At 47.7% G+C, this 19,837-nt stretch overlaps 1 protein-coding gene across 1 annotated transcript in view; it reads right to left on the bottom strand.

Moving 5' to 3' along the window:
- The window catches only part of KSR2 (kinase suppressor of ras 2), a 445,700-nt gene that overhangs the window by 39,196 nt on the left and 386,667 nt on the right, over positions 1-19,837 (bottom strand). The window contains exons 13-14 of the mRNA XM_008071604.2: positions 16,910-16,958; positions 14,232-14,599 (exon numbers count right to left, since the gene is read on the bottom strand). Coding sequence (XP_008069795.2) covers positions 14,232-14,599; positions 16,910-16,958 — 417 coding nt within the window. The remainder of the gene's footprint in view (positions 1-14,231; positions 14,600-16,909; positions 16,959-19,837) is intronic.

Below are 19,837 nucleotides of genomic sequence, written 5' to 3'. Positions count from 1 at the left end.
TGCAGTCCCAACTTTAAATCTGGGTCACCGCCACCTGCCAACTCAACCAGAAAGTTCTCTTCAGCAATAAAGTGCTTAAGTCTACTTGCTCCAACAGTAGCAGGCAGGAGTCCAAATCCCAGCACCATTACAAAAGCACCAACTGCACCTGGTAGCTGAGAAGAGTTAAAGTGCTTAGAACAGTAGTGCATGTGTAGTCCATGTTTTATAAACTATCTACTATTATTACTATAGGATTTTTAAAATCCTCCCACATTTCTCTAGTCCTGGTCACTTTATGAAGAGTTGTCAGTTTTGCCATTTCATTTGCTCCTCCCTAACCATCTAGAGAAATACACACTGTTATCCTTGAGTTATAGATGAGAAACTGTCAAGGCTAGGACATCCAACTTCGTACCCAACATTCTTCCTACTTCAGAAAAGGATGAGAATGGTATATTTACACCGCCTCCTTGGGTACCACTGGTGCAGGGATAGCGGTAATACTACATGTAACAACAACAGCAAATGCTAACACTTAAGTAGCACTTGATGTGTGCCGGGCACTGTTCTCAGAGTCTTATGTGTATTCACTCATTTAATCTTCACATCAATCCTGCCAGGTAGGGATTATTATTAGCTCCATTATACAGATGCAGAAACTGAGGGTCTGAAAGCAAACTGATCACCAGCATGAAAGGAAAACTGTACCAAAGTCCAAATACTCAGACCCAGACCACTAGCAAACTGAACATTCCTTTACAGGCTGTTTGGGTGACCACCAGCTTGTATTTCCTGAGGGTTCATGAGGCACTGGGGGACACACAGCAGCTCAACTTTGATGTACAAAGTTTTTTTTCAATTCAAAATTTCTAGAGTAGGAAAAATTCCCATAAGTGTTACTCTGTTCCCAAGGATCAAATCATGACAGTGATCTACGAAACTCATCTTGAGGGGCACGGAGAGCAGTCAAAAAGCATATTTAAACAAAGAATAAATTCAGTCTTTAAGATGCTACAGCACGGCCTGGTGGGGTAAGGGCTCAAGCTCTGGAATCAGAGAGGTCAAGGTTATGCCCTGGCTTAGCCTCATACCAGCTGAATGTCTTTGGACAAGTCACTTTACCTCCCTAATCCCCAGATGCCTCATCTGTAAAATGTGAATAATGCTTAAATGAAGCAATGTTGATAAAGCCCTTGGCACAGTGCGTAGGATGTAATAGTCACTCAACAAATACATTCCCATTTCACAATGAAGCCCTCCTTAATGTTAGAAATTATTTCTCCAAGTAATCAACTTCCCTTCCTTAATTTTGAAGGATAGTAGTGGCTGAACATCAAAGATTAGTTTTGAAAACAATACTGAGGTGGGCGCGGTGGTTAATGCTCATAGTCCCAGTTACTTGGGAGGCTAAGGCAGGTAGATCATTGAGCCCAGGAGTTCGAGGTTGTAAACCATGATCATGCCACTGCACTCCAGTTTGGGTGACAGAGTAAGACCACATTTTAAAAAGAAAGAAAGAAAGAAAACAATACTGTTCAGTCCCTAAAGATGGAGTGTCTCCCGAGAGTCTCATTTCCAGGCCTAGCGCCTCCACACAGCCCTTCTGATAAACTGCAGCCCATTACTGCCAGGAACTGTCCCTGAGAATGGGTCTCCCAGCTGTGCCTCTGATCCCTCTGGTAACTATCACTAACAACACTAAACAGTCCCACCATCCTTCTGGTTTGGAGGGTGAAGAGCTTCATCTGCCCCAAACTCTAGCCCTGTCCCGGAAGTGGATACTGCACCCACCTTGGATTAGGGGTCTTGTCAAATGTCTCTGGGCAGGTGAATAAAGGAAGTCTGCACACAGGGGTTAAGTCACAGGCCAACAAAACGTCAAGGCTGCCAGACTTTTCCAGTCCTGCTCTGTCCTTAGACACCAGCCTCTGACCTGCTGACTGCTCCCCTTGCTGGGATGCTGTCCCAGGCTGGCCCAGTTTCCCTCGACTCTCTGGTTCCTATCAGTGTTCCCTGTGGGCCTGCTCTGCCCTCTTCTCTTCCCTTCTCACCTTGACCTTTCCCCCCAGGACTGCTGGCTCTCAAAGTGGGGTTCCCAGACCTGCAACATCTGTGTCACCCGAGATGACAGTTAAAATGGTTAAAATGCAGAATCCAAGGTCCCAACCAGGACCCACTGAATCAGACACTCTGGGGCTGGGGCTGAGCCATCTGTGTTTTCACAAGCCCTCCAGGGATTCTAATGCACGCCCAAGTGTGAGACTCAGCCCATGGCTTTCAGTACCTCCCAGCACAGATGACCTCTATCTCTAATGTAGAACTCATCTCTGAACAGCGAGGTATTTAAATGTCTACTTAACATTGCTTCTTAACAGACTCAGAGGTACCGTACCCTAACCATCTTCAATCGAATTTCCTTGATTGTGCTCCCTGACCCTGACTTAAGTAGCCTGGTCCCGCCCCTCCCTAGCATCAGACCTCACCTCTCCCTCCTTTCTGTTTCTTCCAGTGACATCAGAAGGACAAACATTAACAGGACCACGCTGGCATGGCCAGGAGGGATTTCTGGCCACTGGACATCCAGAGAATAGAAAAAGCAAATACTAAATACAGTTTCTCTTTGAAAAAAATTTCTCCTTGGATTTCTGCAGCTCACAAAAAAATAAAAATAAAAAATAAAAATTGCTTTGTGCAGGTACTGGGTTTGAGTCTGGATTACTGAGAGTCAGTGTCTCTCTCGTTCTGCCCTCGCTCTGTCTCTTGTTCCCCCCTCCTCCTAAAAGAAACTCTTATTTTACAAAGATTTGTGCTCCCAATGCATATATTAATATGTCTATCGATTTTCCTCTTGCCAGTCATTATCAAGATTTATCTATCCCTACAGCTTCCCATTGATTGAGGAAAGCAGGATTCGCAGTGGTCAATCGATCCTGATATACTTCATGACAAAGAGTCAATATCTATTTATCATTTGATTTATGGGCTTCATTATCTTAAACATGATCAGGCGAGGGACAAAACCAAAGTTGAGCAGTGATCAAGCAACTGGAACTGGGTTGGGAATACAGCCAACCAAACCCCAGGACCCAGCAAGTTCCAGAAACAGGAAAAACACCCTGATCTTGCAATTTCTACTTCCTATTCATTCTCACCACCCGGTGTCTGCCTCAAGGAGGGAGAGAAAGGAAGGGACAGGTGACAGGGTTTCAGTTTGTACCTGCAGCTGACCTAACGAGTCACAAGCCAGCAGCTGGGGTGGTTCAGACAACGAACCTGACTTGGAGAGCGGTCAGTCTTTATTGTCTCCAGGGACGAGGACCCAGTAGTCAGGGGTTCCTAAGGTATCCATGAGGCATAAGAAAGTGGGACAGGGGCTTTGGTCCAAATCAAATATTTCTTCCTAGCTTATGGCCTTGGGCAAAACTGTAACTAGGAGCTGATTCCCTGTTTTCTGACCAACCTGCATGTGTTGGTTTTTCTGTCTTTTGAATCCCATTAACAATCCTCTGAAGTAAGTACCATCCAACTATCCCATTTATAGACAAGAAAAGGGGGTTGCCTGGTACCGACTGCAGAGGGTTGTTAATTACAATTTTGTCTCCCTGCAGTAAGCTACCCCCCAGCTCCCGAATCTTTGCTTAAGCACTGCCTGCCGGCAATGCTGAGGAAACCATCTCTCTGCGTTCTGGAACCCACGTGAAGGCCTGATGTTGCCCACACTTGCCTTCAAAACATGCGAGTACAGCGGGCTATTTTTAACCTCGGTAAATGGTGAAAGCTGTGGAAAATGCCTTCGTTTCCAAAGGACTGCCTGCTTGCTGTTGCTTTCCCCTAAGGGAGTCAGGACAAACATCTTCTAGAACCGAGGGCATGAAAACCTGCGTTTGTTCCTGCTGATACCTGATTCGGATCAACACTAACTGTCCACACCACTCGTGGAGGAGGGGATGCATGAACAACCCACTGCAAACTCTCTTAAGAAAAGGGAATGCCCCCTAAGTAGTCTTTCTAAAATGCAAATCTGACTGTAGCTCCCCTCCTGTCCAGTCCCTGTGTGGCGCCCCACTGCCTTTAGGAGAAAGGTTCAGACGCCTTAGCCTGTCTCACAAGGTCCTTTAAGATGGCCTCCAGTTTCTACTCCCTGTACACCTCCAGCTCATGGCCTCCCCTCAACCCCATCTGTTTTGTTCCCTCCCATCTTCAGATCTCTGCAAATGCTGTTTCTTCTACGAGGAACGCCACTATCTTCTTGTCTATCTAGTGAATTCCTTGGTTGGATAAGGGGCCAGCTCTGGGTCCCCATGTCCTTCATGATCCTGCTGCAGAGAGGATGACTCTGTTGGAGAATCATTCAGTTAATTCCCTGCCTGTGAGCTTCGTGGGAGACAGAAGTCGTGCCTTCCTCTCTCTATTTCCAGTCTCAGGCACAGGATCCTGCACACGGTGAGTGTGGGGGGCAAACACCCCCCACTCATCCCCTGGACGGTATCATTATACTGTACATCACATACTTGACATCTCTGCTTCTCATCACCATTATTCCTCCCACATCCCACCGCCCCCCACCCTAGTGTGTACTATATTTTACTCATGTCCCACTCACTTCTCAGTGGTTCTAAGCAAACATTTTTTTGCTGATCTGCATGTTCAATGGGGATGGCATCTGCAAAACCCAACACCGAAGGGCACAAGCAGAAGGGGCCCTGGGGTATCCCGGCTGTCAGTGTGGCACTTGCAGAGGGGTGGGGCACCCAGGGTGCTTCCTCAGCATTGGGGGACACTGTGAGCTTCATCAGGGTGTTTTCCCAGGGATGGGGTGAGAAAAAGCGAGGCCCTAGGGGCATTCCCTGAACACCTTGTTGTCTACTGCTATACTTGCCAGGAGGAGCAGCCTACGCTAATGTGTGCAAACGTACTTTTGTGAACTGTTACTCATTCATTCAATACGTATGCATGGAGTACCTAACACTTTTGGGGCTGGGGACACCGAGGTGAGTCAAACAGTTGAGTTTCTTCTTCTTTTGGGGTTCACAGTCAAAGGTGGGGGAGGGGATACGAAGGGGGAGAGATAGGAAGTAGGCAAACAAATAGAAGAACAAAAGGACGATTATCTCTTGAGAATTTTTTTTTAAATATGGGAGGGTCTCACTTTGTTGTCCAGGTTGGTCTTGAACTCCTGGCCTCAAGCAATCCTTCCATCTGGGTCTCCCAAAGTGTTGAGATTACAGGCATGAGTCACTGTCCCCTGCCGGCCATTTTATGATCATCTTTTATTTTATTTTATTTAAGATACTGGGTCTCACTATGTTGTCCAGGCTGGTCTTGAACTCTGGGTCTCAAGTCATCCTCCCATCTCAGACTTGCAAGGTGCTGAGATTTCAGGCATGAGCCACTACTCCCTGCCAGCCATCTATGACAGCCTTAATGAAAATAAAACACAGCAATGTCATAAGAAGGAATAGAAAGCGGGGAGTTGCATCATGGGAACTGTTTCAGGTTGGCTTCAGGACTCCATGCTCTTCTGGCCACCTCTGCCACTCCAACCACTTCTCAACCCCCTTGCAGAATGATCCTTCTCAGTCAGACCACCTCATGCCTCAGGGGCTCCAGGCTCCATCCTCAGGAGACCGTATTCTCTTCCCCAGATGACCTCAGCCTCCAATGAAGCCCACAACTGCCACCTCTATGCAGACAACTCACCCATGCTTACTTCTAGCCCCAACCTTTCATCTGAGCTTGAGGCTGTTCTATCCAGTGTCCGACTCAACACCTGCCTCTGGATGGCTCAAGGCTTCAGAGGTTCAGTCACGTGGCCAAGGGACAAGCCAGGAGCAGAGCTGGGATACAATCCAAGGAGCCAAACTCCAGCCACTGTCTTCTATCGTTACAACAAACACAAAACGCCTGCTGTTGGCAGTGCCCAAGATGTCTGGGCACCCAAAAGAACATATACTACTTCTACTTGCTGCCACCATTATTGTTATTATTGTTGTGAACATCCTTATTATTATAGCAGCTAGGAGATGTAAGTTATCGGGCACCTCCAGTTCTAGGAGGCACGATGTCAAAGTTTTTCCATAAAAGGTCTCTGGTTCTTAGCACCATCTCACAAGAAAAGTACGTATTATGCCCATTCTACAGACGAGGCAACGAAGGCAAGCAGGAGTACAGACATCTGCAATGGACTTGAAAAGAGATTGTTCCATACATCTATTGTTTAGTGAGAACAGCAAGCCATGAAACAGCACTGCTGGATGAGTCTATTGGCAATGGCGGAAGAAGATTGATTCATTAAAGTGCATGTGCGCCAGAGTTCCTGGCTGTTCATAAAACCCATTTCATTCTCCTTTTGGGAACACCATCAGCTATTTCCCAGGCTTCCTTGCAGTTAAGTGTGGTCAAGGGACTCAGCACCAACCAATGGCACATGAGTGCAGCAATGTGTACCGTCTGTGGGCACAGCTCACAGAAATGTCCCACAGAATTCACACACTCTTTCTTCTCTCTCCCCAGCTAGAAGCAGAGGACTCTGAGTCCCAGCGGATGGCACACTCAAAAGATGGGCAGGGTTTGGATTCCCCCTCACATGGAGAAAAGCCACTTACCATCTAGAAACTTCCATCTTGGATTATTACATGAGCAAAAAATAAACTTACATTGTGTTAAACCACTTCATGTTTTAAGGCTTCTTTGTTACAGCAACTACCATTACCCTGACCAATACAAAGCATGAATTTGCATATATTCTGGGACAGATTCCTGGATGGATCTACACTAAAAATGTTAATGTGATTCTCTCTGGTGGAGACACTATGGGTGAATTTTATTTCCTTCTTTTTGCTGATCTGCATTTTCAATAGCAGATGCGTTAATACTTGTGTAACAAGACTTACGATATTTTTTTAAGGGATGACAGATGTTAGTTCAGAATCTTCGAGACTGGAGGAAAAGTGGTGGCCAGTAGTGAGGTCTTCACCTGTTTAGGTCCCCTGCCGGCCACATGAACGTTCACCAACAAGCGTGTGAAATGTACATGAGATGTGCTAATAATACTAATGATAATGATGCAGTCCATTTATAGTGCTTCCTTCACAAAAGTCCCGGGGTGCTTACATCTCAGCACAATTAAAGGCAGCCACAGACAAAAAACTTTTCAGCTGTGCTTTATAAAGGGAAAGCGATTCAGCTTTTTGAACATAAAAGGAAGCCGATTCCACTCGATGACGAGAATGGAATCTTCATGTGCTCAGGCCTCCCAACCCCGTGTATGTTATATTTAGGACAATCAAACTGGCCCGAAGTGGGGGGTGGGAGGGAAAGAATCAGAAAAGACTACAAGGGCCAAGTTACAGAAAAAGCAAGTTGAAATCTCATTGAGGCATGGAGTTACCGCCTTTGCAAATGAGGCCGGGTCTTCCTTGTGCCTGTCTGTCAAACGCAACAGCTTGGTGCTATTATCTTTGAAAGCGTGGAAAACAGGAACTGATTTGAAGGTGGAAATAAATAATCTAGTAAATAGTTCCTGATATTTACGGGATTCAAAATGCTGCGCCGATGAGGCCCCGTGGGATTTCATGAATACCTTGTCCCCTAGACATCTCGTGCATGTGGGCCATAGTCAGCCTCACATGACTGAGAAGATGCCTCCAGACTCTTAAAAACCTTCCCAGGGGCCTGAGGAAATCCAGTTCTTCCTTCCTCTTTTGCCCCTGGGGCACCATCCCAATGAGGTCTTCAGGGAATGCCCCTAGGGGCCTCCCTTTTTTTCACCCTGGTCCCTGGGAAAGCACCCTGATGAAGCTCATGGTGTCCCCAAATGCTGAGGAAGCATCCTGGCGCCCCACCCAGCTGGAAATGCCACACTGACGGCCGGGATAGCTCAGGGTCCCTTTTGCTTGTGCCCTTCAGTGCTGGGTTTCACAGATGCCATCACTGTTCTTGATCAAACGAATACTGACACATAGAACCATACCGCTGAATACAAAGGAGGCAGTGGCCGGGCCAGCATGAAACGCTCAGAGCAGTGTGAGCAGCTTCCGTTTAGAACCTCACATGGGCTCCCCACTGCGCTAGGATAAACTCTGTGCCCTTTTCTATAGCATTCAAAGCCCTGCAATCATCTGGCCACTGTATCCCATTTTCTATTGCTTCTCAGACATGCCCATCTCACGCCCACCCCAGGCCCTTTGCACCTGCTGACATCCCATCTGAACTGCTCCTTTTCTGCTTCTTGGCACAGCCATCTTCTCATCATGAGATCCTCCTTAAATGTCACCTCCCCTAAGAAACCTCCCCTGAGCCCCTCTTCCATGTAGTCCTCGGGTCACCCTGACCCATTGATGGCCCCGTTTGTGGCTTCATAGCACTCATCACATTTTATTGATCTTACTTGTGTGTTTGTTTAACTTGTTACTGTCTGTCTCTTCTACCAGAACGCAAAGTCCACAGCACAAACTGCAGACACGTGACCTGCATGCCAATCATGTGGCCTGGCACTGTGCCAGGGCCCAAAACTGTCCGTAGAAGGCACTTAAGGGAAGACATGTTAGCACCGATGGTTCTCAGGCCCACAGGGTGCTGATCCTGGGTCCTCCTAGGCCTGCACCCATTTTGAACTTAGCTGCCCACCTCTCAGTACCTCTGGGCAGAAGGTTTCCAGAAAGTGCCAGAAGGTCAAGGCAGTAGAAAGTGTGCTTGCTCAGAGGCAGGGAGTGAAAACAGGGTTCCCGAATCAGTGGGTCTTATCCTGGAGCACAAGTCAGAAGCCCCCGAGGGCCTCCTGAAACCCAGACTGCTGGGCACACCCAGGCAGGGTGGGAGGAGGACTCACACTTCTGGCAAGGCCTGGGTGAGGCTGGTCAGGCCCAGGTGAGGCTGGCCAGGGGCCTGCATGGTGAGATGCGTGGATTTAAGGAATTTTGAAATTCTGGCAAATTATCTGGGGAGTGAGATGAGGGCGAGATGGGGGCTTCATGAGACCCTGTATGTTCTTTCTGGAACTTGTCAAAGTTGCTAATAGTCATAGAATGAGTGTTTTGCAGGGTAGGAGAAAGAGTGTGTGATTCTTTAAGGGGGTATAGGGGAGAAGAAGAGCATGAAAGAAGAGAGCACTAGTATGCAATTTAGGGTGTATGTGGAAGAGGGGGGTGTGTGCACGCGTATGTTGGTGTGTGTGGGGTGTGTGGTGTCTGCGTGGATGTGTGTGGGGGGTATGTGTGCCCATGAGGGGTGTATATATCTGTGTGCGTGTGTATGGGTTGCATATGTTTATGGTGTGTGTGGGGAGAGGCATGTGGGGTGTATGTGGTGTGTAGTGTGTGTGATGTGTGAAGGGTGGTGTGTGGGTATGTGTGTGCGGTGTGTGTGGGTGGTGTGTTTGCATGTCTGTGGTAAGTATGGGGTGTGGTGTATGTATGCACATGCCTGTTGGCATCACAAGAGTTTACAGGATATTTAAGAAGTATATAAACACCAGAAAAATCAGAGCTACAAAAGCGAAACTGAGTTCTAACAAGCCAGTGGCTCTTAAACTGTGGTGTGAATAGAATCCTCCAGAACTTAATAAAAAAGACAGAGGCCCAGGAGGACAGGTCAAATGGAAGGAGGATAGGGCCTCAGTCCTCTGGGTGATTCCGACACGACAAAGATGGAGCAACCCTGTGACACCGCACTGCTCACCAGTGACACCCATTCCCTTTGATTTGGCTCAGAGGGCACATGCTAGACTAATATTCAGAGGTCCATTTGCTCGTTTCCTGGTTCTGCCAGTTATTTGTCCTATGACTTGGACAAGGGCTCCTCTGCCTCGCTGACCTCCGTTTTTCCATCTGTAAAATGGGCACAGGGATAGATAAGAGCCCGTCACCATGCCCGGCTTGAAGCGAAGCCCTTGTGAAGGGTGGTGGAATCGGCTGATTTGGGGTTTAGCCTTGGGGGCACTGCATTCTTTTCCCATCCCTCCACCAGAGGAGGGCTCCAGCAGAGGCTCAGCCATGCCACCTTTAGCTTCAAGAAAAGGAGCCACATGACGGATTCACAGTGTCTGCCGGGCCCCAAACCATGACATCTGTGATCAACCTTTCTGGGAAGAAGGAGGCGGCTCTTTACTCCCCAGACCCACTCTTGGAGGTAACACTGGCCGAGTCATAGCCTCCCTGCTGCTGGCTCAGAGTCTCCCTCGCTGTCAAGACAGCACCTGGGACATGGGTGGGCTTGACGGCACAGTATCTGCTGGGCTGGCCGAGGGCAGGAAGATGGGGTGGGAGAAAGCACCCTGGGAGTTCCCAAGATCATTGAACCTTTTATTCTGATGGGGAGTTAGCCGACCATTTCTTCAGACTGTTGCTGCCTCTGTGCTGGGCAGAACACGCCCCTTGGACCGCCACCCTGGATTTTAGAAGTTTCCCGAGTCTCACCCTCAACACTCAGCCACATACCAGCCTACAATCCCCAGTGGCTCACTGACCTTGGCGTAAGATTGAGACTCCTCACCAGAGTTTCTGCAACTGGGTAATGTCTGGGGATATGCTTGGTTGTCACAATGGGGAGTCGGTGCTACTGGCTTCTGGTGGGTAGAGGCCAGGGATGCCGCTCGACCTCCTACAGGGCTCAGGACAGCCCTGCCACAAAGACTTCTCTGACCTCAACTGTCAATAGTACTGGAAATGAGGGACCCTGCTCTGGGCAGTTCCAGGCACTGGGCCTGTTTTAAAGGCTCTCCTCCCCCACGCTGGGCTTGAGATCACTGCTCACCACAGCCTCAACCTGCTGGGCTCAGGTGATCCTCCTCAGCCTCCTACAGACACATGCCATCCCACCTCGCTAATTTTTTAATTTTTTTGTAGAGACGAGGTCTTGCTATGTTGTCCAGGCTTGTCTAGAACTCCTGGGCTTGAGCAACCCTCCCACCTCAGCCTCCCAAAGTGCTGGAGTGACAGGCATGAGCTGCTGTGCCTGGCCACAGTCTTTTTTCTGGATCCTGAATTTTCCCACCTTCCTCCCCGATGGCTCTTGTGCAGGAGGTCCAGGCACACCATCCCTTGGGAAGCGCAGTCCCAGACCTGTTCCAGTTGCTTCTCAAACACAGACTGTTGTCAGAGAACCAAAGAATTTTGGCAGAGTTGAAAGGACCCCGTAACAAATATCCACTCCCACGGGCTATTTTACAGAAAGACAAACTGAGGCTTTGGGAATCCTGCAGCAAGGGAGAAAGGTGAAAGATGCTTTCCTTCAACTCCATCTTTACTGGCTTTCAAATTTCACTTGGAGTTTTTAACAGGAACAATCATGCAGATGATCAATGGCTTTGCAATAATCCCATAATGACCCAATCGTGAAACAATTTAGCAATCCTGCTGCTAATAGCGTTTGTGGATATAGGAATTGGGTAATCAGTTGGTTATTCCTCAATCCCTAAGAGCCACACATATTGCCTTGCAAGGAAGCTAATCTTAGAAATACTTGTTAACTTCGACGATAATTGCTAAGTAATTGGCTAGAACGCACCATTGTGAATTTATCCAGAATATGCCAGGTAATTATCTGGTTTTATGTTCCCTGTAAAATAAATCTAGGGTGCAAAAATGGTTCTAGCTGGTTGGCTGTCGTCCAGCCATCATCGGCTTCTCACGTCCTCTGCCAGCCAATCATGCGAATGCAGGCGATTAATCAAATTACTCAAATATTTGGTTTCAAATGAAACATTCAGATAAGAAACCTGGACAGCCAACAAGTGGCTAGTGCTGGGTCGGAGGAGAGGGGCGCACACAGTCCCTCCCTAAGATAAATATGCAACAACACAATAATCTGGCATCAATGCCACTTCTTTGGGGCTCATCTGGCATCCTCACACAAAATACCAAAACACTTCAGAGACCAATTACATGTTCCAAAGCTGCAGAGTCTTTATCATGGTGCCAGGAAGAGGCTGGGCTATTTGTGAAACCCGCAGGCACTGATGGTGCCTGGGGAGGGGGCTTGGAGTTTTGTACACAATAGAACAGGGCTGTGCGTGCAGCTGGCTTGATGAGCAACACATTTTGATAATGACCACTCGTTTTTCAGGGATGGCTGCTAACTGGGTCTGTCTATTTCCAACCCGCTGACCTTCGGGAAGGGGGCGAGGGAGGCATGGGTACTGGGCTCCACGGATAATGCTAAAAATGTATGGGACAGGGAGGCAGGAGGACCCTACCTAGGCGACAGAGTTCCAGTTTCTAATATGGGCATGTAAAATGTATTGGAGTAAGAGCAGAGTTAACAGGCTGGAAAATGAGGCGCTGACCAGAGATAAAGTTGGGGTAACAGCGTAAGGTGGGAGCAAGGGGGGAAAGGCCAGGGGTGGGGAAAAGACCATGTTCCAACCAGACTTGAGCATCCCAAGTAACAGGCTGTTGCCTCCTGTTAAAAGATGATGACATATATCAGATAAGAAGGGGAGGAGGGAAAAGAGCCAAGGTCTCTCTGTGGTAGGTTGTCAGAATAGCCACAGAGTGGCCCTTTCCCTGCATCCTTGCAATAGGACACTGCAGATCCTCCTGTGCAGAGGTAGCCTCTATGTCTCCGTGCCTTGAATGGAGTTCAAGTTCAAGATAGTCGACTATGGGCGTTGCTTTGGCCAATGGACTTTAGCCAATGTGTTTCAAGTAGAAGCATGAAAAACACGTGTGCACAAGGTCTTCATGCAGAATTGTAAGATGGTCACTGGATGGAGTCCCAGATAGGCTGCTGGGGTGAGAGTCCATGTGTAGGGGGACTGGGACACCCCAGAGGAGAGTCTGCCGACCAGCAGATGCATGAGTGAGGGCATCCAAGACTGACCGGCCCCCTGTTGACCCAGAAGTGATTGCAGCCACCTGCCTACAAGAACTCAGCTACTGAGTCTGGTTCCGCTCAGAAGAACTGTCCACAGGAGCAAGAGAAGACACTAAGTTTGGGGGTGGTTTTGTAAATCTGCAAAAGCTTACACTGGTCCAATCACAATGGCTCAGCCCCGAATATTATCTGGGTTGTTACTTGAGAGCCACTTTTGTTCTGTGCAGAGTTGAGACCCACCATTTTTACCCTGGTCTAAAGAGGGCTGCAGGCCCATCCCTAGATAGCCAATCCTTTGCAAGAACTTACCATTCTACACACGAGTCACTGCAGTCAGCCCACCATCTGCATAATCCATGGAGACAGACAATAATGCACTTTCTACCAATCACTGAGTTCTGATAAATGGACTCAAGGAGGTTTTGTCTTACAAGAGGACAGAGCAAAGACACACCAGCTCTTCTCTGAGCTATCATGCACCTGCCACCGGTCAAGGCTTGTGCATTTGGGGTCTTATTGCTTCAGTTGAGTTTAGGAAGGAGTGAGCAATGAACTGACCCTGGCATCATAGCAAGACCACCACTGGGGAGGCCAGTCTTAATGGACAGGAGAGAAAATGCCAGAGTTTTCAAACATACCAGAGGATTACTTCACATCATTCCATTGAAACCAAAACTTTTTTTTTCCCAACACCTCAAGTAACTTAGAGAAAGCAAGTCCAAGAAAGTCCAGGAAACCTTTTGGTAATCTGCTAACTCCCCTCTCTGGGCTGGTTATCTGCTAACTCCCCTCTCTGGGCACCCACAGACCACAGATTCCATTCAAATCCATGATAGTAAAGACTGCAAATAGGCTCTGCAACTTGACTGAAAGCCAGGATAATGGTCATCAGAATCTTAATCCAAGGGTTAGTAAACTATGGCCCTTGGGCCAAATCCAGCCTACCACCTAGTTTTGTAAATAAAGTTTTATTAAAATGCAGCCATGCAAATTCAGTCACATATCATCTATGGCGGCTGCTCTCAAGCTACAGTAGCCAAACTGAGTCACTGCAGCAGGCACTGTATGGCCCGCAAAGCTGAAAATATTTGCTATCAAACCCTTTACAGAAAATGCTGGCTGACCCTGATCTGACCTAATACACTTATTTTGCACCTGGGGAAAGTGAGTCTTGGAACATTGTTCCACAAACACTTGGGATAACGGGGGACTGGAGCCAGGGTTCCTGGTTCCCCTTGAGTGCTCTCTCCAAGACTCTGCTTTACTAGAGTTTTGGTATTGAAAGTATTTTCTGGAATCTTAAATCTTAAGACCATGCATGGCAGAGCTGAAGATGTTCTGTTAGCCAGAATGCTGAATTAACCAGAGCCCTGTTCTCAACCCCGCCAGAAGCAGAGACGAGCCGAGCCCTGGGCGGGAGTGCCGGAGGGACTGACCTGGTGATGATGGCCAGGTGAGGCGGGCTCATGCAGGCGCCCATGAAGAGCACCACGTTCTCATGCCGCGTCTGCCTGTAGGCCATCACCTCCCGCTTGAAGGCCTTCAGCTGGTCCTCATTGTCCCTCTCAATGTCGATCAGCCGGATGGCCACCTCACCATGCCAGCGGCCATGGTACACCTGCCCGAAGCGGCCCTTTCCGATGAGCTCGCCGATCTCCAGCTGCTCGAAGGGGATGTCCCACTCCTGCAGGAAAATGCTGGTCTGACTGGCCTTGCGTGGGAAGCTCCGTGCCGAGAGCAGGGACAAGTTCATCTCCTCAAAGTCATCCTCTGACTCCTCGGCCTCTTCATGGGTCTCTTCATTCTGTGGCCAGAGGGGGAGAGAGGTCAGAACCATGCCTGCCACTGGCCCGGCTTCCCCCATGGTCCTGCCAGGCCCATGTCCGTGAGTAGGTCTGGACACATCTCTCCACACACCAGCTCTGGCATAGAATTCTACTACAGTGACAGAGCTGAAAGGGAGACCATGGAATTCCAATTTTTGGTGCTAAGAATGGAAACTGAGGTTCAGAGAGGAGAAATGCCAAGGAGACCACCTGTTCCAGTTAGCATGCAAAGTTCCACACCTCAGGACTTTCCTGAATCCTGGCAAACTGGGATAGTTGGTCGCCCTGGGAAATGTCTTACTGTAGGTCAGACAGCCAGGCAGAGGAAGGACTAAGATTTGGGTCTCTGGAATCAAATAACCGATGCCCTTCCTTCCTACCTGCTCTTTTGACTTGCCTGAATGTTTATGTGCATGTGGTAAAGACACAGGTTAAAGTACGGGTGCATCGTGCATCTGCATGAGACATATGACAATCGTCAGCAGAGAGTCTCTTTTGCTTCCCCAGGGAATTTGGAATTGATGATTCAGAATTAGGAGAGTCCAGAGCTGCAGGCCGGAGGCTTGCGGTTCCCACAGTGGCTGGAAGTGTAGGAGGCATGAGAACAAGAGGTTAATAGGATGCGTCTATAGCCAGACCAAGGGAGCTGGGGTCTGGCTTCTGTGTGGCCTTGGACAAGCTTCTTCACTTCTCTGAGCCTTCTTTTCCTCTACATAAAGTAAGGATAATAACATCTGCCCCAGGGGATGGTGTGAGGTTTTATTTATTTTTATTTATTTATTTATTTATTTATTTATTTCTATAGCCTCGACCTGCTGGGCTCCAGTGATCCTTCTGCCTCAGCCTTCCAAGTAGCCGGAACTACAGGTGTGTGCTACCACACCCGGCTAATTTTTGATTAATTGTATAGACAAGGTCTCGCCAAGTTGCCTGGGTGGGTCTCGAACCCATGGGCTCAGGCAATCCACTGGCCTCAGCCTCCCAAAGAGCTGGGATTACAGGCTGAGCCACCGAGCCCGGCCATGAGGTTTTAAATGACATGAAGACCCGTTCTTTGCACAGACCTGACTACTTGTATCAAACATCCCCTGAGATATCTGAGAAAATGTAGATTCCTGAGTCCCACACAGAACTACTGAATTAAAATATCAGCAGGCCAGGGACCAAAATCTGCATTTTTTGAGACAGGGTCTCGCTCTGTCACCCAGGCTGGAGTGCGGTGGTGCAATCATAACTCACTGTAACCTTGAACTCCTGGCCTCAAGATATCCTTCTGCCTCAGCCTCCAGAATAACTGGGACAACAGGCATGAACTACCATGCCCAGCTATGTTTTTACATTTTTGGTAGAGATGGGGTCTTGCTGTTTCCCAGACTGGTCTCAAGCTTCTGGCCTTAAGTGATCCTCCTGCCTCAGCGTCCCAAAGCACCTGGGATTATAGGCATGAGCGACTGCACCTGGTTGGAATCTGTATTTTTACCATACACTTCCACGTGACTCAGGTATACTTAGGTGTGGCCACCACTAGGGTTAAATGCTCAAGGTCCAGGATTGTGGGAGTAGCTGGTGCCTGAGTCAGTAGAGATTTCCAGAGGCCCTGGGTCCTGACAAGGCTGCTTGAGAAGGTGGCCTCTTGCCTGGGTACAGGTCTTCCTAACCCAACATACCTGAGCAAGCCGTCCCTAGCCACACACTCAGGAGAAACAACATCAAAAACACCGGCTTCTCCCAGGATCATTTGCCAACTACCCATAATAATCCCAGAAAGAACATGATTTTCACTGGAAACCCTGACTCTTTTCTTTTCAGCCCAGGACACACTGGCGGAGCTGAGGGATCAAGATTCCATGGTCGTCTCCCAGGATATGCCATGTATCCCTCCAGCAGCTCAGGCAGGTGGGAAGAAATCCAGGAATATTCTCAACACTCTTCCAAGCACAATATCCCAGAGGCCCCCATTTCCACCCATGTATTATTTCAAAGGCATTGGGGCACATCCCCCTTGGTATTCACCTGGCTTTGAGCTGATTTCTCAACTCAGAATGCAAATGCCTTGCCAACTTCCGCACAACTGGCTTTTCCATGATGCATGCCATATCACGGCTCATTAGGCTCAGAGCCGGGAGGGGCTGCTACTTGTTAATTGTCCCGGAGTTAGAACATCCATCAGACGGGGCCACAGCAGCCCCCACCCGCCCCCAAGCCCTTTAGTCATCAAAACATCAATTGGGTTTGCAAGGTCTGGGCAGCCCCTGGAAAAAGCTGCTTCACTGCTCTCCAATCCTCACCTCTGAGGTTGGCTCCACTTCAATTTGAAGTAACGGATTTCCTTCCAAGCTGTAAAGAAAGAAAAATAAATGTGACCCTTAGGTGAAAGGGTAGGCCCATAGATTGAATTGAGCTATGTATGAAGGCTCCTCAAATAGCAAGTCCTCACCAACAAGCCTTTATCTCACATTTTAACATTTGCATCTGAAATAATCCATAACCTTGCCACAAAAAAGCATGGTGCAAAGACGTTGTTTTAAGTAGATTTTTCTGGACCACTCAGGACAAATTTTTCTTTACTGCTTTGTTTTCAACTAATCTAGCAGCTTTTTAAATAAATTGACCTAAATGTCATAGATAGACAATCCTCCAAGTGCTAGGTATGTGCTAGGAAATAATTCATTAGATCTCTAAATTCACTCAAATTTGGAAACTTTTAGAAGCATCTTAGTGTTCATTGGTTGGTCCTTTCATTCATTCACTCATTCATTCATTCATGCATGTAAAATTGTGGGCCAGGAATGGTACTAGGTCCTTAGAGGGATATAGAATTGAAATCGGCATGGCCCCTGACTTTAAGGAATATTACATTACTACTGAAGAAACTAAAACAATAGGTAGACATTGTGCAGAGAGGCCGAAAGAAACAAGGGCCAAAAGTTAGATATAAATTGAACAAATGGAGCGTGCTGGAAATTCCCAGGAGAGAGAATTACTGGATGAATGATCTGCAAGTTCATGGTGCTTAAACTGGACCTTGCCAACCACGTGGAATCAGGATGTGTGGAATGAAAATAAAAAGACCATCTTGGACTTGAAGACTACAGGGGGTGTGTGTGTGTGTGTGTGTGTGTGTGTGTGTGTGTGTGTGTGTGTGTGTTGCGTTCACAAACTTACGGGCTACAGTTGCATTCTGAGCACGGGGTCATGCTGGGAGTGGCTGTTTGGGGGGCATAATATGTGAGTACCATGTGGGAGTTATGGGAGGTGCTCTGTGTATGGTTGACTTTGTGCATGTGACTCGAGTATACACACTAGGGACGTTGAGGATGTACTGCATGCTGATGGTATAACCAGGCATGCATTGGGGGTGTGAGGGGACTGTTGAATGTATGGTATGTGAGTGGGATATCGGGCACAGTGTGCCTCAGAGGTGTGTTCTGGGTGTGACTCTAGACCCGACGATGTGCATGTGTTTATGAAACGCAGCAGGAGGCAGTACCTGGCTGCTGAAGGCTAGAAGTGCTGGAAGCGGAGGGAACAAGGAATCGCAATGAATACCACACCCCCCTCCAATTTCCCTAGGGGAAGCCTAGTAGATTTCCCTTTCCCCTTCCTCAGTGGGGGTGGGGAGCTGCTCTATCCTGACCCTCGGACCCCTGGAAGCTGTTAACCCTGTAGACAGAGTCAATCCACTTGCTGGAGAGGGTCTTGGTGAGGGAGACCACAAGAACGAAAAGAGGGAGAAAGAAGGGTCAGTCTCAAAGTGGTATCTGCCATGGCATTAACCAGTTATTTATAGAAAAGCACGGAAGGTGGGATGAAATTGCACTACACATCAAAACAGGACTGGATTAAAAAAATGTGGTACATATACACGATGGAATACTACGCAGCCATAAAAGAACAAAATCATGAATTTCGCAGCAACCTGGATGGAACTAGAGTCTATAATACTGAATGACCTCTCACAGAAACAAAGATCTGAGAATCACATGTTCTCACTCATATAATGGACCTTGAACATCCAATGTACTATAAGAAAATGACTGACAGTAGTGGGAAACTACTGACAGTAGTGGGGGGGAGGGAGATGGGATTAATGGTAGCAAATATCTGTCTGGGGACGGGGAAACACCTCTTATCAACAGGGTGCCTGAACGAAACGTACTTGTATACCTAACCCTTAATTGTACCCCACAATATCATAATAAAAAAAAAAGAAAAAAGAAATTGCACTACAGCAACTGACATGCTGGGAACTGGCTGCCCTGGAGGAGACCTGGGTGGGGCAATGGAGCTGGGGTCCCTCCTCACACCTGACAACAAAACGGTTGCCCACCTCTGTTTGCATCAAGGCACAATTCCAGCAGCCAAGGCTGTTCAATTATTTCCCTCTGCAAAGAGTTGGTTCCCATCACTCCACGCACATTTAAGTAGATCACAGGCAGCTATTGACTGTGTTCTGCTGGTACTCCCTGACTGTCAGTTAATAACTTGGAGTTCGTCTTGCACAAACCGTGAAATTGGTTTATGTGCAGCAGAGAGATGATCTGGAGCTAGATGTCAGCACAATATCCCTTGGTGAATTGCTGCTCCTTTGATTTCAGAGATGCACCATTTGGGTCTTTAGCAAAGTCCATCACACAGGTCAGAAAGAATGAAGCAGTTAGGGGAGCCAGAATAAAAACCAAGTAGGCAAAATCATGACTTGGAAAACTGGTCAAATTCTAGCAAGCCCCAGACTTTGGTCACAGTCAAAGAAGTTAAGGAAGGTGATTTACTTCTGGCCCACAAGCAACAGACCACCCGGAAAGAGTGTCTGTATCCTAAGGATGGTACACACAGAGATGTTCATTGCAGCATTGTTTATAATAGCAAAATAAAGGAAACAATGTGAAGTCCAGCAACAGGAAAATGATTACGGAAATTATTCTACATCAATATGACATTTTACAGCTATTCAAAACAATGTCTATGAAGAGTCTGGAATAATATACAAACTGTGTTGTTACAGCATTAAATATTACAAAGCAGGATGGTAATTGGGTGACAACTAAGTAAAATATGAATAGAAAAAGCATGCATAAAAGTTCTGGCCAGGAGTGGTGGCTCATGCCTGTAATCCCAGCACTTTGGGAGGCCAAGGTGGAGCCTAAGAGTTTGAAACCAGCCTGGGCAGCACAGTGAGACTTTGTCTCTAGAAAAAAATTTTAAAAAAATTAGCC

The sequence above is a fragment of the Carlito syrichta genome, unplaced genomic scaffold (genome assembly GCF_000164805.1).
Source record: "Carlito syrichta isolate Samal-C Ts95f unplaced genomic scaffold, Tarsius_syrichta-2.0.1 Scaffold314525, whole genome shotgun sequence".
NCBI classification, from domain to species: domain Eukaryota; kingdom Metazoa; phylum Chordata; class Mammalia; order Primates; family Tarsiidae; genus Carlito; species Carlito syrichta.
Note: the sequence above shows the minus strand (reverse complement) of the source record. Positions and strands in the feature narration are given on the sequence as shown.